Consider the following 16,421-nt stretch of genomic DNA (forward strand, 5'->3'; position numbering starts at 1 on the left):
CTCACCTGGAACCCAGCTGAATCTCTCGTTTGTGATGCTTTCAGAGAATTGAATGTGCTGCACCAGGCCGCCTCATGTTTCAGTCGCTATGATATTCGAGATATCGCGATACATTTATATCTTTGTAATGTACTACTCATAAGGTCGATGGATTTTCAGCAACCTTATGAGTAGTACATTACAAAAATTCTTCATGACGTTTTGAGCCTCGTCCTGTTACTCAAAAATAATATTTCAGATCATATTGGATAGGTTCGATCTTGTCAATACACCGGCATCTTGCGATGAAACGGATGTCTTCATCCTAATAGACTGTTGCCTCTCCGCTGAGGGTCGGAAGATGAATGACGGGTGCGTTTGTCTCACCTGCACTCACGAATTATGCCTACATAAGCGCTGGAATAAAACAGACGGCATTGCAGTTTTTCATGTTAGCTTAATCGCATTGTTCTTCCATACGTCATTTATGTCGATGGTCATCACGAAAAATCTATTGTGTTGTGGCAATTCCATTGGTTTCAGACAGCAACAGCAAATGCAAGTTGTCTCTCCACAGTCCGTTACGGTGGGAGAGACAAAAACAACGCCATTTATCACACTGGATGCCGATGTGACCTGTTTGGAAAAGTGAAAAAGGTTTGCAGAATTTAATTCTGTCCCTCTACTTCAAAGTTTGAAAAGTGGTGATGCAGCTTACGGGTGGAATCTCTTGTTTGGGTATCGGGATCCGATAAATCCGAAAGACGGGGTTGACAACCAGTAATTTTTTTACGAGTTTATATTTGCAGCGTGCTGAAGCTTGCTTGCACTTTACTTATTAATTTTCGACCCACAATTTGAGCTCCTAGAACCCTTCTTCACCGAAACTTCATTTTGTTTAGACTGAATGAGGTAGTTTTTCGTTCAGTGGGCAGAATATTCCGAAAAAACTAAAAAATCTGGAGGTTAAAAAGTACTACTTTAGATGACGGGCGAATAAACTCTAGAGAGAAATACACTCATTTGCAAATCAATTTGGTTTTCACGAGAGACTCAACTCTCGTTTATGATATTCTACGGCTGAATGTGCTACACACAGGCTGTCTCATGCTTCATAAAGGAAACTACTCACAAGGTTGCTAAAAACTCTTCGACAGCCCACGACCGGTTTCGCCTTTCTTAGGGCTCATCAGGTAGGCGCAGTTCCCGAGTTGTAAAATATCATAAACAAGAGTTTCAGTTGAGTCACTCGTAAAAACCTAATTGGGTTGTAAATGAGTGTAGTCCTTGAAAACAGTCCAAGTTGGGTTCAAGTGGATCATAAGGTCAACAAAAACTCGGGGACCGCGCCTACCTGATGATCCCAAGGAAGGGCGAAACTGGTCGTGGGCTGTCGAAGAGTTTTCAGCAACTTTATGAGTAATTTCCTTTATGAAAACTCTAGAGAGTTTTGATTGACCACTGTTCTACGATACCACCCTGTGGTGCAAACAGGAATCATATAGATGTATCATTTCACAAAAGACATTGTACATCTACTACAAAATTATCTAAATTAGATTGGAATGAGAAATTACGTAAGATTAACGAAGTGATTGCGGACAGACAAATTTCAGTGGTCAATGTAACGGAAGCCACGGGGAGTAATACAGTGGACAGCATCCACAGAAGAGTGTGGGGTTTCAATAGATACTTGTTGCTAGCAGTCGGCACCCTGAAACGACCTCGTACATCACCTTGAAGTGTGAAGAGTGTCAGGAGCGGTCGCTGTCGACAACGGAAGTCCTGTGTACAATTTGATTGCTTCACCAGGCAGTTTTAACCCTGCACTGATAAAAAAAGACAGCCAGTAGCTCGTGGCTAGCCTGAGGAATAAAGACGATACCATCAGAATGGAGTACATTGAGGGTGATTCGGATGTTTGAAATTTGCGCGCGGAAACTCACGGAGTATCAGACCCATGACCCTGGCTTCAATAGTGTTCCCCATTATTGTCCTACATAGGTAGATAAACTATTGGGAGAGTCATAGTTGTGAGAACCAAGCTGGGTTTTGCCATAGCCGGGATAGCATCGACTCCGTCTTCACTTCGTGGCAAGTGGAAAGCTACGAATTTCGACTCCGTTGCTAGTCAGAAACTGTTGCATTGTGTGTCGACAACGTAAAATGGCGCCACGTCTTAAATGTTGTCATGGATATGTTCTGAGAGTTTGCCTTACCTGCCTTTAACTACTAATGAATTGAAAAGCTGACGAGGTGTTTGCTCATCAACATTTAGTGCGCCAGCATTGTTGTTATTCCTGGATGAGGTTCTTTAACCATTCAAACTATTTTAACTTATCAGATAAGATTTCGTCCGGTAAGTGAAGCTAATGTATTCCAAAAAGCTTTACTTGCAACGACCAGTAGTGCGTGTTTGACGAAACTCAATGACGTTCCGAACTCCATCTAGATCGTCAGGCAAATAGTTCAACCTTTAGGTCGCGAGGAGCTGATCAGCGGAGTGGCTAACTCACATCTGACTTACCTGAGTTGGCACACGTGGTTTCTATTTGAACGCACCACTATTATCTTTAATGTGATTACTGGAAGTAAACTTAATTTCTGGGATGACCGTGAACTTTACCGCGGTACTGGACAAACTGCTCATTTTACGCGAAGGCTTATTTAATCAGGGTTCGAAGCAAAGCTTTGTGTAACTCATGTTCGATATTTAATTTGTAAATAAGTGTGATGAGGAAGGGATTTGACGCCCGGCCACGAATATGTACAGTTTAACTAGCAAGCGAATCAGAGCCTGTCAGCTTGCACTATCCGTTCAGGTAAAAAAAAGGCAGAGATAGGCTAAACAGGTGGTATTATCATACCATACGTAACATGTCATTAGTCTAATCTAAATAACCAAACACAGTAAATGTTCGAATGTCGTGTGGTTTTAAATTGTCATCAGTCTGTGCGGGAACCGCACATTTCTTGTTAGCTATCTGCATACCTACAAAAAGACATCCGATATACTGATCAATAAGGACTTTTACAAGTATTTCAAGCATACTTCCGACAGAATTCATCCAGATATGAGTCATGTGTCAAGGTGACATTCGAGCTGATGAGGCAGCTGCGATGTCGCAGGCATTGTGGAAAGTCACAGACTCACTCATCCGCAAACTAAACAGTCATTTACACACGTAATGCACTACTCATCACAAACGAGAGATTCGGCTGGGTTCCGGGTGAGTCTATCGCTAAACAACCATTCCTTCGCGGTAGAAATTTACTTTCACCACATAAGGCATGAAGTCGTTCTGTTCACTGATGTGACGGAACAGCTGACTGCTGAGCCCTTAAAATATGATCAGCTGATGACTCTAACTCCAACTTTTCGGTAGGATATCCATGGCCAGAGTATATAGTTTGGGTAGGATATGACCTAATGATGGCCCCCTTTGGTAGCAACATGAAACCGGACGCACCAAGGTTCGAGTCAAGTCATATCATGGCCATACATTCAGCACATGATTGATTTTACTTCGGATGTTTCTTACTGAGTGAACGTTGCTTACTTACTGATAGCTGAAAACCCGGAGTGACTTTCAAGGCATTCGCTAACAAATATAAAAATGAACCAACTCGTTTAGGGATCACAGATGTGACAGCAAGAACAGGTGGTGATTTTGCAAATGGTACAAATGCTACTACTTATCGTTTGTTCTTGAAGAGCATTGTTGCACACATAAAAAGTAAGTCCGAATGATAGATGTGAAAGAGTGTACNAAAACAAGAGTAAAACGAGAGAAACGTCCCACTTGAGGGCATGCCATAACTCAATCCAATCAGACCAGATGATTACTAACGTACGTAAAAATGTTTGGTATGGAATCACATGTCCAAAGACCAGCAAACGAAGAAAGTACAAACAAGCCTGAATGTTTATAAGGGAAACTACTCACAAGGTCGCTGAATACTCTTCGACAACCCACGACCGGTTTCGCCCGTCTTGTGGTTCTTCAGGTGGGCACAGTCCGTCAACATCATGTTCTATTTGTCGAAACCTGTCCAATTTGGATTCAGGTAGAATATAATGTTGACGGAGACTTCGGGGCTGCTCCTACCTGATGTGTCCCTGTAAGGGCTTAACCAGTTGTGAGCTGTCAAAGTGAATTCAGCAACCTTGTGAGTAGTTTCCTTTATCAAAATATACTGCGATATCTTGAATCTTGTACCAGCTCAAACATGAGACGGCCTTTGTGTAGCACATTCAGTTGAGGAAGAATATCATAAACGAGAGATTCATTTTAGTTTTTCGTGAAGATCAAATTGATACGAAACTGAGTGTACCTGTCGAAGGCTGAATGCTCTTCTGGGCGTAGTAACCGCCCACTCGATGCCATTTACCGTGCAACAAAATGCCGCAATTACATAGGGAGTCCAAAATGGTGAGCAGACAAAATGACCGTGACCGTTAAAAGAACAAGTCTAACAACAGACTTGGCGGACTGAGGAAAGTAGATCCATCGATATGAAGTGATCATCAGTTGGGGAACAAAAGTCAACCAGTGGCACGTAGGGTTGAGTTGATGGTGAGGGGATATTCATTGTCACCATACTTCTGCTTCTTTTCATTCTACAAATTCAATCCACACCCATTCGAGACTATGCCTTAGCCTATCAGAGTTTCAGGTTGTTCCCGAACAGCGGTTAGTTCAGGCTTGATCAGGGACATCATTGTAGGTGCTTCCAACTCGTAGAAGTTGGTGTATCCCAGGCAGCGGAGACGTTTCGCGAATTTCCTTGCAACCTAATTTTGGCGTGCACATCACGCACAGCATGCGTGATTCAGCAGGCATAAAATGCACCAAACTCTCCAGCTGACCATATTTTCTAGGAGAGAAGATCGTCTGACCACCATTACCACGACGAGCACTTCTTACTCTCGTCCTGGGCAGGTTGCATCGGAGCTGGATACCGTGGATAAATATCCGAGGAAACAATCGTTCTGGAAACACAAGCCAGAAAGCGGGAGAGAGAGGTGAAGCGATCAGCTCTCGTAAACCGCGACCATCTTATTTTCTGAAGGTATCTGCCTCTTTCTTCTCTGTGGTCGCCACCTCTTTACAGCCTGCTGATCCTTTCGGATACAGTATTCACGACCCTTTCAGGGCCGTAGCAATCCACGGTTTTGAATTCCTAGCTTCCTTTCATTTAGTGTGTCACCAGAAGTGACAGTAATATTCATTGAGGAACGCAGAAGTCACTCCCAAAATGTGCTTACACTTTGCTGCGGGACTTAGCCACATATCCGGTCATTTTCTACGCAAAGTTTCCTTGGAAGGTCTCCTACAACCTAGTCACAAGAAGCTGCCAGTACATTCGAATTCGAGGCTTTGTGGTATGCCCGTTCATATGTTTCATTCGAGCATTCCAACCCAGGATGATGTCCTGTTATGTCGATGGACGATGGTTTACTAACTAGGATCACTCTGTAGCTAGATCCTAAGCGGATACGGTAAGGCACAGCGAAGAACATTATGGAGCACAAGACTCTCGTTACTCGATCCTCTGTACAGGTGTTTGCACCACCACCAAGACAAGCTGGAAGGCAGTGAGTACGCTAGCTTCACTTACATCATATGGGATAATTTGATTGTCATTCATTTTCCCGTGGAAGACAGCAGGGAGTCATCAGTTACTGAAAAGATCACGTTGTTCATGTTTGAAATGCATATCTTATCGATTTGGTGTCCATACGATTTGACCATGGTTGAAAGGTAAGGGTAGGCGGCACGGTGTGAAGCCGCATACCAATCTGGTTCGCCATGACCAAAGAGGACCCCGATTTGTAAGCTTCGGGGTCCGTTAATTCAAAGTACAGACGTAGCCCGGTCACACAAGGCATTAACTTGAGCGGTTCGACAAAGCAAACACCAAGATATATTTTCGTTGGTTCGTTTACCAAGCTGGAAAATTTCGAATGCCCTCTTGGGTTGCAAGGCCACCTGCCCGTTGAGGGCTACAATACACCTCCATCAAAATAGGAATGAGGAATATGGTGCTGAATGACATGGGTTTTGTGTTAGTGAACTCGTCAGTTTAGCCAGTTTATTATTTGGCCTGATATGCCAAATAAACGACACATCACTGTTTCAGTCAACTCCAAAAGCAATGTGAACAACAGCGCGCATTTCGAGCGTTCGCTGTGAGCTGAGCAACACATCCGTTCCATTGATATGATTAGGGAATTCCCGGGTTCATGTGCATTAAGATAGCGAGTTCTGTCTTTCGGGATCAAGATAACCCGTTCGCAAAGAAGGCTAGGTAAACAGTGTTACTGTCAGTGCGCGCTAATGCCTTATCACTTATCATTTCTGTTTGCTTGGACGTACCGCTAATGATTTTCTGTGTTCGGTCGCAAGACTGGTTCGGAGACCACTTCGGTCAAAGTATTCATCCAGTTATCTCAAATCCTTCCTCTCTCTTTGTGTGCAAGCATGACATACGTTCCCAAAAAAACAAAAACAACAATTGTAAAACTGGCAGTAAATCAATGCAAACTCTTAAGTAGCAGGTTTTTCATGGAAATTTTTAGTGAAGATAAAAACAGTCAGAAGGCAACCAATCAGTTGCCATTCAGTAGCTCAGTAGGCAGCAACGGTAGCTCTTCCTTACAGGAAGCATTTATCCAGTAAGGTTTACAAAGAAAGAGATGGTTGTGCCAATTCCCAAATTTTTCACATGGTAAATAAAGCACTCTCTCCTTCCGAAATGATCTCAACTAAGGATTACTTTAGAGGTGGCAAATTTTGCGAGTCAGGTTTCGTACTGGAAGTTTTTCGTGCTGATCAAATTCTTCACTGTTCGAGGAGGAGACGTTTTACCCTGAAACTCAGGTTGGAACACAACAAACAAGTTAGGAGTGTTTAGGCATATCTTCCGTCATGTTGACCTCTTTTTCTCTCGTAAGATAAAACGAAAATGAATGCATGAGAACATAAGGTTGACGGAAACCCGGGGACTGCGCCTACCTGATGAGCCTCAAGAAGGGCGAAACCGGTCGTGGGCTGTCGATGGATTTTCAGCAACCTTATGAGTAGTACATTACAAAGATATACATGAATGCATTCTATTCGTCTAAAGCCGACCAAGACACGATAAACATCCCCGTCAGGACGATGTTCACCTTCCTTCGTGAACGAAGATAATAGGGAATTTGGAAACATCCCTTGTGGGATGGAAACTGAGTAGTATAAATGATAGTCCCATTCAGTCACGTGAATCAAACGGCTTTCGACATAACATCAGTTTGTTCTCGGAGCCTTGAGTTTGCATATCTCAATAAACAAGGCGTGGAGATCGTCCGACTACATGCACTCGCACGTTGTAGGCCATTTACGGCTACGGAGATCATTTTAGGAAGCGCTGTAATAAAAGAACAATCGAGAAAAGCAAAATGGTCGACACAAGGTGATGCTTATCCCCAAAACAACAGTAGACCAGTTGAAAGTAAAGTGTCAGCAGTCTTGCATCACAACATTTTTCTCAGAATATTACAGAAACACATGCGTATCTAAACTTGGTGAATCAGCTGGGAAGAAAAGTTTTCATGGCTTCGTCTTGGCGTGACTTACAGAACCTCGGGGACTACGTCTATTCGATGAACCTCGAAGAGGGAAGAACCGGTGGTGGGATGTTCACAAGCTTTCAACAACTCTGCAAGCAGTACTGGGTACTGGATTAGGGAAACCCACTAAAGCGTTTTCAAATAGCGACACGGCGCGAACGCTAACCGAAAACGAAGCGCTGCCGTAACGTTTTCACAATGATGTCAACGAACCAAAACTCGTTTAATCAACCACGAAGTTTATCAAAATATGATCGACCCACTGCCTTACAACATATATTGGACCGGAACTATTACTGGGCTTAATCCCTTAGACATTCTCACTCATTTCAGACAGTTAAGGTGAACTATACAGCAGATCAAGAAAGTGGGTTAGCCTAAGAAAATTACTGAATCATACACTGTTAGTCGAAGTGCCTCCCTTGTTTTTCAGAAAGTCCCGTGATTTAGGATGACTTGCACTTTTCCAGGATATTTTCTTCCCGTACTTGAGTGTTTCTACTGAGCTGTGACAAAGTTAAACAACTGGGGTACGGATGACCTAGGGGTGTGAACAAAAGGGCATGGATTGCTGAACTGCACTCATTTGCAAACCTATTTGCTTTTGCGGGAGACTCACTCACTTGGAATCCAGCTTAATCGCTCGTTTAAGATGTTTCAGTTGCTTGAAAACATCATAAACGAGAGATTCAGCTGGGTTACAGATGGGTCTCTCGAAAAATTAGATTAGTTTGCAATTTAAGTTCAAGTAGAACATAAGGAAACATAAAGAAACTCGAGAACTGCGCCTACCTGATGAACCTCAAAAGGGCGAAACTGGTCATGCGCTGTCGAAGATTTTTCAGCAACCTCATGAATGGTGTATTACTTCTAAGCATGGTTCACTGTTTCGGTGGGTGAACGTGGAGTTGTACACGAAAGTGCACACGCGAATGTCCCTTCAACCACGTAACACATGATCCCCGTTTACACACAAAGGTAACCTCGCCCCTTCTTCGATGATCTTTCAGTGAATCAGTTTATCAGCTATAAACGGTGTACCATAGACACACTTTGACTCCAGATGCTACAGTTTTGATCACCGGAAAACGGGAGTGTGGGGTATACAGCGAAGCCTTTGAGGCGATGATGTGTTCAGTTTGTTCGAAAATCGGGTAGCTATGCACTGAAGGTGATAGCTTTGATGCACGAGCCCCCTGACTGCGCGTTTGGGCCATTTCTGCCAGTGTCATTAGCCATTGGTGAGATGAGTCCCCGGGGTCCCCATCCGGGGAGGCGGCAGTTGTTGACCGGACCAAGTTTACTGTTTAGTGTTTTCATACTTCGTTCCCAACAGCCTTTGGTTTTTAGGCTGTTACTGAAATATTTACTTTTGTATATTTATATGTTTTAAATTATCACCGCCGTATGTCCATCAACTTTTACGACTTTTGTCTTACTGAAGGTGTAGCTTTGATGCACGAGCCCCCTGACTGCGCGTTTGGGCCATTTCTGCCAGTGTCATTAGCCATTGGTGAGATGAGTCCCCGGGGTCCCCATCCGGGGAGGCGGCAGTTGTTGACCGGACCAAGTTTACTGTTTAGTGTTTTCATACTTCGTTCCCAACAGCCTTTGGTTTTTAGGCTGTTACTGAAATATTTACTTTTGTATATTTATATGTTTTAAATTATCACCGCCGTATGTCCATCAACTTTTACGACTTTTGTCTTCTATTGATCAGTACAGCCTTTATCTCACAAGACCGACACAAAACTGTCAATGTTTTTCTTCAAAATACATTTTTCTTGATTGTGAATCAGCGCTTGAATATATCGTAATCCCGATCGAACGCCAGGTTAAGGTCTATGGGTCAAATCGTTAGCTGGATTTAGGGGAATTTGCTGTCTTAAACATTGGTGTACGCAGTCAGTCCTCGAGATAAACTATCTTGCTCCAACTTAATTTGGTGAACGCTCCAGCCGACGACTGCACAATATTGCTCCGACTATATCCCTTGACGTTTCCGCGCGATTGTCTGAACGGTTCGTGGATCTTGGTAATGAGTGGTTTCATCCGGTACTGAAATGGTAATCAGCATTGATCCTTTGGAGGAAAAATTATTTAGTTGTCTAAAGCAGTTTTTTCGGCTGTGTTCAAAACTCACTGATCACTCACACCTAACTCACAGTATTCAATCGGCAAGAAGTCGAACCAACCCATTCAAACTAATCGGTTTATCGAACAGTAGCTGATCGCTGGACTGACAAACTTGAGTATGACACTCGGAGCAAACAAATCCTTGAAAATAGGGTAAATTTGCTGTGAAACCTGTCACGTTCTTTAGATAGGTTCGTACGCCGTATCGTCAGGAAGCCTATTCAAATATTTGAGAGTGCCCGTCTCTGAGAGTGACCTTGTTAAGAGTTGAATTAACCACTGATTCCTAGACGACTGGAATGATACACTGGAGGTAGGTGCGGATAAAAAATAGGTATCTTTTGGATATATGGGGCACATTCCCATCGACGCACCATAGGTCTAAACATTCACAGCTACCTCCTTCATTGACAGGAATTGAATCGCTCATACAAGCGGACAAAATGAGAAAAATTAATCTAAAATAATCAGTTAATTAGGGGTTGAGTAGAAACAGTGACAACGAGCTGACACCCGTAATCCCCCCAAATCCTGCAAGTCATGCTGGAAAAATCAAGCATCGAGTAGTTCTAGCTCCCGGACAACACGGCCACTGTGAACACTGTCGATTTACACTCAGCCTATCGATATCCAGCGATTGCCAGATCAGAATATGGATGGTCAGAGGTCAATATGATCTAGCTAAATTACTCAGAGGTGTTCTTTCACGTGCAGTATCACATTCCCCAGTGGGGGCATTTCAACTTTTAGACGCACTTCCTTCTCTTATGGTTTCACCTTCCTCATTGACCATTTTCAATAATCGACTTAGGTGTTTCTCTGGACGCTCATCGATATACATTGTAACGTACCACACGCTAGTTACCGAGAATCATTTTATTCGTTGCCATGAAAACCCTTAGAGGGCGTTTAAGCTTGTACAGCTGTACTTGATTTTTTTAACATTGATGACGAACCCAGTAATAATTTATTGATGCTGATGGAATATTTCCCTTCCTCTACTACTTCTCAGTGAGATGATGCGATGGACAGCTTTATACAGTCAGTTTTGTTGTTGGTATCCTCACATTCGTTCGGTACTGCAAGTAATCCCTTCGATACGGCTGACCTCATCTTGAGGTAATCGGTTTACGCAGTTTGTGCTCTAAGTGAGCGCCAACCGTCAGCGGAACGTCTCTTCAATATGTGAAACAATTAGGGGCAGACTCTGTAAGATACGAGTTACAGGGGGACAGTGTATACTGCTTTGTACCGATTCAAAATGCTTTTCCTTCCTACGCACTCCGAAAGTTGCAGAGTCAGTGGTGAATGTTTATTAAGGCAGAACCGTCGAACACCAGTAATGGCTTCGGTGGATTAGTGGACGGGCCAGCACGCGTGACACGAACCCCAAGCTTTTTCTATAGTTGAGAATAAATAAAGTATCATGAAACCAACTCAAATTCAGTTCACCGTTCACACATGGTTCGCATTCTCAACAAATTTGCAGAACATGGCTGCGGCGACGAACTAGCCGGTTACCAAGGACAAATTGAGTAACAGTTTTCACCAGAACAGGAGGACGACCGTTCAAAGGAGAGTGGTCTGAATATGAACACAATACATAACCCGCAAGATCCCAACTGAAATAAAAAAGTGGCCCAGTGGGTTTCAAGCGTCTGTGACGCTACCTGACTGGCGGGTCAATCGGTCGTCACAACCAGCGAACACGTTCGCTTGTTCAAAGTTGAAAACCCAGGTGCGCCCAGCGTGCTTGGTGGAGCAGTGGTAACGCGCTCGCCTCGCATGTCAGACGTCCAGGGTTCAAATCCCGGCACGGCCATTGGATACACACTGTCGATCCGCTCTAATGGGAGTGGAAATCGGGCCCGGTGCCTCCCTCTGGTGTGCGGACTCACCGGAATAATTGCGCCAGAACAGTAGGGCGACCGCCACGATAAAGTGGTGTTTGGATTTGAACTTATTCTAACCTCTCAGAAGAGCGAAACGCGTGTATACCTACACCGAGGATTACGGATTCTCACATAATCTCATATTAACGATAACCGGTCAATTTAATGAAGCAACTTTGAAAAAAACGTCATTTTTGGAGTTTCAACTGTAGCATTGGAACTGCACACAGTAAGTACCTTATCACCCCAAAACCACCCAAGCCTAAAGAAAATAAATTTAAAAAAAAATTTCCACGTTAAAATCGAGCGTGCTTGCGCGTTCGAAAGTTGAAACGGGTAAACTACTCCGTGAGTGCATGTTCCTTTCGTGACCAGGTTGCAAGTTGCGATCGATGCAAAGTCTATCGCTAGTAGCCGCTGTAACAGAGGTCGGGCAAACCCCACTACGAAAAGAACACTCGGATCGGGAAGCGTCGTTGATCACCCAATTTCGGTTGGACTGAAATGAACTGTTTAAAGCTTAATCCTTTTTCAGTCGCATATCTGGGACACTTGGTCACCTATCGACCGTGGGGAAAAAAGAGGGCAGCAAATCGTAAAATTACTCGGGAAAGTGCTGGTTAAGAATCATTCAGACGAGCACAATATGTAGAAAAATGAACAGAAGGGAGGTAAATAACGGTAGGTAACATCAACCTAGGAAAACCGGAAACTTGACGGTTGGTCTACCAAGAGTTTTGAAATATCCACGGGACCGGCATACCATGGCCTTACGGCACAAAAATAGGGTCTAAATTAGTCTGCATTTTCGGATACATCACGATAATGCAATTTGGAACGAGGCTTCCCAGAAACTGGTTCCTTGGAAGCTCACACCCTCGATTGTGACCCCAAAGAATCTATTTCTATCTACTCGTTATGGATTTTCTCCTAAACTGACTACAGCTGCATTCAAGTCACCTCCCGGATGGCTGCTGTCATCTGTCTTCGCAACGCCGTCAGGCTACACAGCTAAGATAGCAGCCAGAAACATCAAAATAAGACGGGTCAATAAAGTGTAGTCAGCCATATTTACGGTTGCCTGTTAATCCGGTAAAGGTGGCTAAGACAAAATTCGACCAATCAGAAACATTGAACTTAGAAGGAATGTTTTATACTCAAGCCCAATCCTCGGAAGCACGATTAAGTGGCCCCATCGTTTAAAATCCAGCTCCCATTAACAATATTTATTGTCCAACCGTTTCAACCTCCATCTGTTTTAACGACTTGACGGCGGAGCACGAGTGCACTTTGCTCGTTTGCCTCGGGTTTTATATGCTGCCCATTGACAAGGTCCGCGAAGATTTCTGAGTCCATACCCCTTGGTAGGCATCGATTGTGATGGCCTAATTGCAATTCGCCGGAATGGATGAACACATGCCAACTCCTTGCTACTTGAGTTTGCACCCACAATCAAACACTACGAGAAAACCTAACCAAAAGTGTGGCTATCCAGATTGACTGTACGAATCCCGTTCCCACCATCCCCTCTTTTTGCTTTGTGAGAGAAAATTCCCGCGGTTGTACATCACTAGAACAATAGGGGTCCCCACTGGTGTTTCTGACTGGGCTGGTGAGGCAAAATCCCTTTCGAGTCCTCGACTATGTGGTAGGGAGAATCGACCCACGTTACCAAACACTGGTATAATATTGCTTTTCGTGCGTTAGATGTGTGTACAGATAGATAGATTGATTGATAGATAGATAAGGGTATCTCATAGAAATTTCCACATTAAAAGAATGGGAGGGGAACATGATGAGGGAGAGAGAGTGGAAGGGGGGAGAATGCAACGGCCAAGGAGGTGAGGGGGAGTCCAAAGTAGGCCTTCAATTCAGCATTCGCGGATGTAGGGGAAAAACAAGACGACACCTCCCCATTCATTAACCGAATTGAAAGCTTATTCGAACATCGAGAAGCGTGTGTTACAGCTGAATCTGGTAGGAAGGAAAAGTACGGTTAGAAAAGTGCGTGGAGGTCAAAACCAATCAAAGTATGAAAACTCGGGAGGGCGCAGGAAATGAAAACCAACGAGACGGAAATTACGCACCACATATACCACCGTAAATGCATGCGCACGGTAAAAAAAACAGGTCGTACCACTGAGTGCGAAACGCAAATAGGGTGACGAGATCTTGAGTTCGGACAGAGGGGCGAGAACAACCACAATCGGGTGATAAAATGAGAAAAATAATGGGAAGTTCGGACTAGGAGTACAAACGCACATTTACGCGGAGCCGCCAATCACACCACCAAAACCCGTTAAAAGGGGAATCGAAGCGGATGTTGTTGTTGTTGGTAGTGTGTGTGTGTGTGTGTGTGTGCGAATGCGTGCAATTTCACACAATCCGCCTTGACAAATGCATACTTGGTATAAATGCTAGCGGAATACGGAAAAGTTCACCTACACAAGAAACAGGGGAGGGGGGACGGAGAAATCTTGTTATGCCTATTCGTGAGATTCGGCATACAGGGAGCATTTCGTTAACGACAAAGATCGTTAGGTGCTCAGGCCACCACCAGTACTAGTCTTATGTGGGTGGTCACTGATTCCGTTTGTACGACCAGGAGGGCATTTAGCACCACCAGCACCCACGTGTTTATTAGAGCTGACTCGCTTGTTACCACAGCGACTGTCGCTACAGTCTAGAGTTTCCTCCGTGGGATCCTCTTCTTCCTCATCATCCTCCTCTTCATCTTCACCTTCGTAGTCTTCGTCGTCATCGCCGGGTACTCGTCGAGCTGCCAGATGACGTTCGGTAGACTCGCCGTACGATACATTGCTGGCACTTCGATCGGTCGAATGCAGAGACAGCATGGGCTGTGGGGAGGCAGACAGAGGGTTATTAGCTGTTTGAAGCCAGCTACCCGTAGATGTGGTTGGTGTGAAGTCGGACAGGACGTGTGAGAGATGATGAGGACCGAGGTGGCCATAAGCATCATCCGGCAACGAAAGAGGAAGCAGTTCTGCCGAACGACTGACACCATAGGCTGAGTTGCACATCTCGTTCGAAGAGCCCGTGAGCGACATGAGGAGCGAACCTGCAGCACTAGAATCGGCGGATGTCATTGGTTCACCGTAAGCAGCTGTTGGAGAGGGAATAGAATGTGATACAGTCAGAAACTGGGAGCTAAATAAATATCAAAACCGAAGTGAGTACACAAACAAGGTGTTTTGTCTGTGGACATGGATGTTGTCTGATGCCCCTTATGATAAGTGTTGATTCACATGAGACATCAAAAAGCATCAGAAGGATTAGTTGAATGAGGCTTTCGTGCCAGCGTTGCTCAGTGAAATAAGAAGCCCTTTGGCGCCTGAGCAAGGAGTGCTAAATTTGAAGGAGCAGGGATAGCGTCACAGGCGGGTGAATTAGTCACTTCATGATCATATGAGTAAATTTCATGAATATCAATAGGGACTTCGTCCTGTTAGTTAAGCTAATCTATGCTGAGGCGCCGATAAGCGCTGTACAGCTGTTTCATCTTTGTTGGGAATCATCATCAGTGCGCACCTACGGAAACTCAGAGCTTCGAACCCACCACCTTTTGGCCATTGGTTAAACACTTAGCCGCTTGACCCTGCGATCACGTGATCATGTATTGATTGGCTCTTCACATAAGTGAAGCTTCCTTCGGAGAAGTCGTCACTCAAGGGGCCATTCAATACGTGGCCACGTAATGTGGTTTCAGTGAATGAAGGATCAAAGGCACTTTGTCTTGTCTAAGTGAGACCTAATCACACTGCTGACCAGTTGCTGATGGTCAAACGGTTGAGCACTCAACCACTTGCCGGAAGGACGCGGATTCGAAACATTCTGGGTTTCGTCAGATGCGCACTACTGATTATTCCCAATAAGGATGAAAGATCTGTAGAGTGCTTCTCGGTTTTTCCGCACAGATTAGCTTCGCTGATAGGCCGGAATCTAAATTGATAACGATATTTGTTCAGACGTCCTCCTGAGCGGTGGAAATACCAAGCTGTCCAGGTAGGACGCCAGAGGTCAGGGATTAACTGAACCCGCCCAGGGGGAAGACATACCAGTGCAGAGCATCGGTCAAACTAAATAACCGGGTTTCCGGCCAGCAAGACTGGTTTGTACCAATATGGTTTGCACAATATGGTATAGACTGAATTCGACCACAGCGATAACACTGGGAGCGAGCTAACTGGCAACTATGAGAGACCGATCGGCTTACGTAGCGCGTAATCAAGTTGATGCGCTTTTCAAATTGAGTAGCGTATGGTGTATGAGAGTAGAGTAGAGTATGGTGATGGAAAAGTTTTCCCTCTCCCAACGGCACTTTTGCTTTAACGAAAAGCGTACGAGTGCCTCGACGGACATTCAAGACATCAGACAACCTAATCAAGTTGTTCTGATTGCGATCGCGTTAGCCTGTCCAAACGTAGCAATTCAAGCGTGTCCAGTACATGTTGGTGGAGTAGTGGTTCGGAATTTGAATCCAGACCCTAGAATATGCGCTACTGATGAGCCGCGATGGGAACAGAATTCGAGTTTGGCGCTTCCATCCTTGGTGCTGACCAGGAAAAATAAGTGTATCATAACAAAAGTAAGTGTCCAGATTTGCGCAAAAAAAACAAGGTCTTAAATACGATTTGAATCCGAGCAAACTTTTTTGCAAATTCGCAGTCGAACCTGCAAACCACACATAGATTCAAGGGGAAGCTACCAGACTAACTTTCATCAACTTACAGATCGTGTATCGTGAAATTAAGGGTCTAATCAATTTATTCAGCTGTGAC

At 44.3% G+C, this 16,421-nt stretch overlaps 1 protein-coding gene across 1 annotated transcript in view; it reads right to left on the reverse strand.

Moving 5' to 3' along the window:
* Positions 1-13,330: 13,330 nt before the first annotated feature.
* T265_04740 (hypothetical protein) overlaps positions 13,331-16,421 on the reverse strand; it is a gene marked incomplete at both ends in the record, with an annotated part of 33,340 nt that continues 30,249 nt past the window's right edge. Inside the window, one exon of the mRNA XM_009169553.1 lies at positions 13,331-14,746. Within this exon, the coding sequence (XP_009167817.1) occupies positions 14,160-14,746 (587 nt within the window). The remainder of the gene's footprint in view (positions 14,747-16,421) is intronic.

This window comes from Opisthorchis viverrini (genome assembly GCF_000715545.1).
Source record: "Opisthorchis viverrini unplaced genomic scaffold opera_v5_79, whole genome shotgun sequence".
Taxonomy (NCBI): domain Eukaryota; kingdom Metazoa; phylum Platyhelminthes; class Trematoda; order Opisthorchiida; family Opisthorchiidae; genus Opisthorchis; species Opisthorchis viverrini.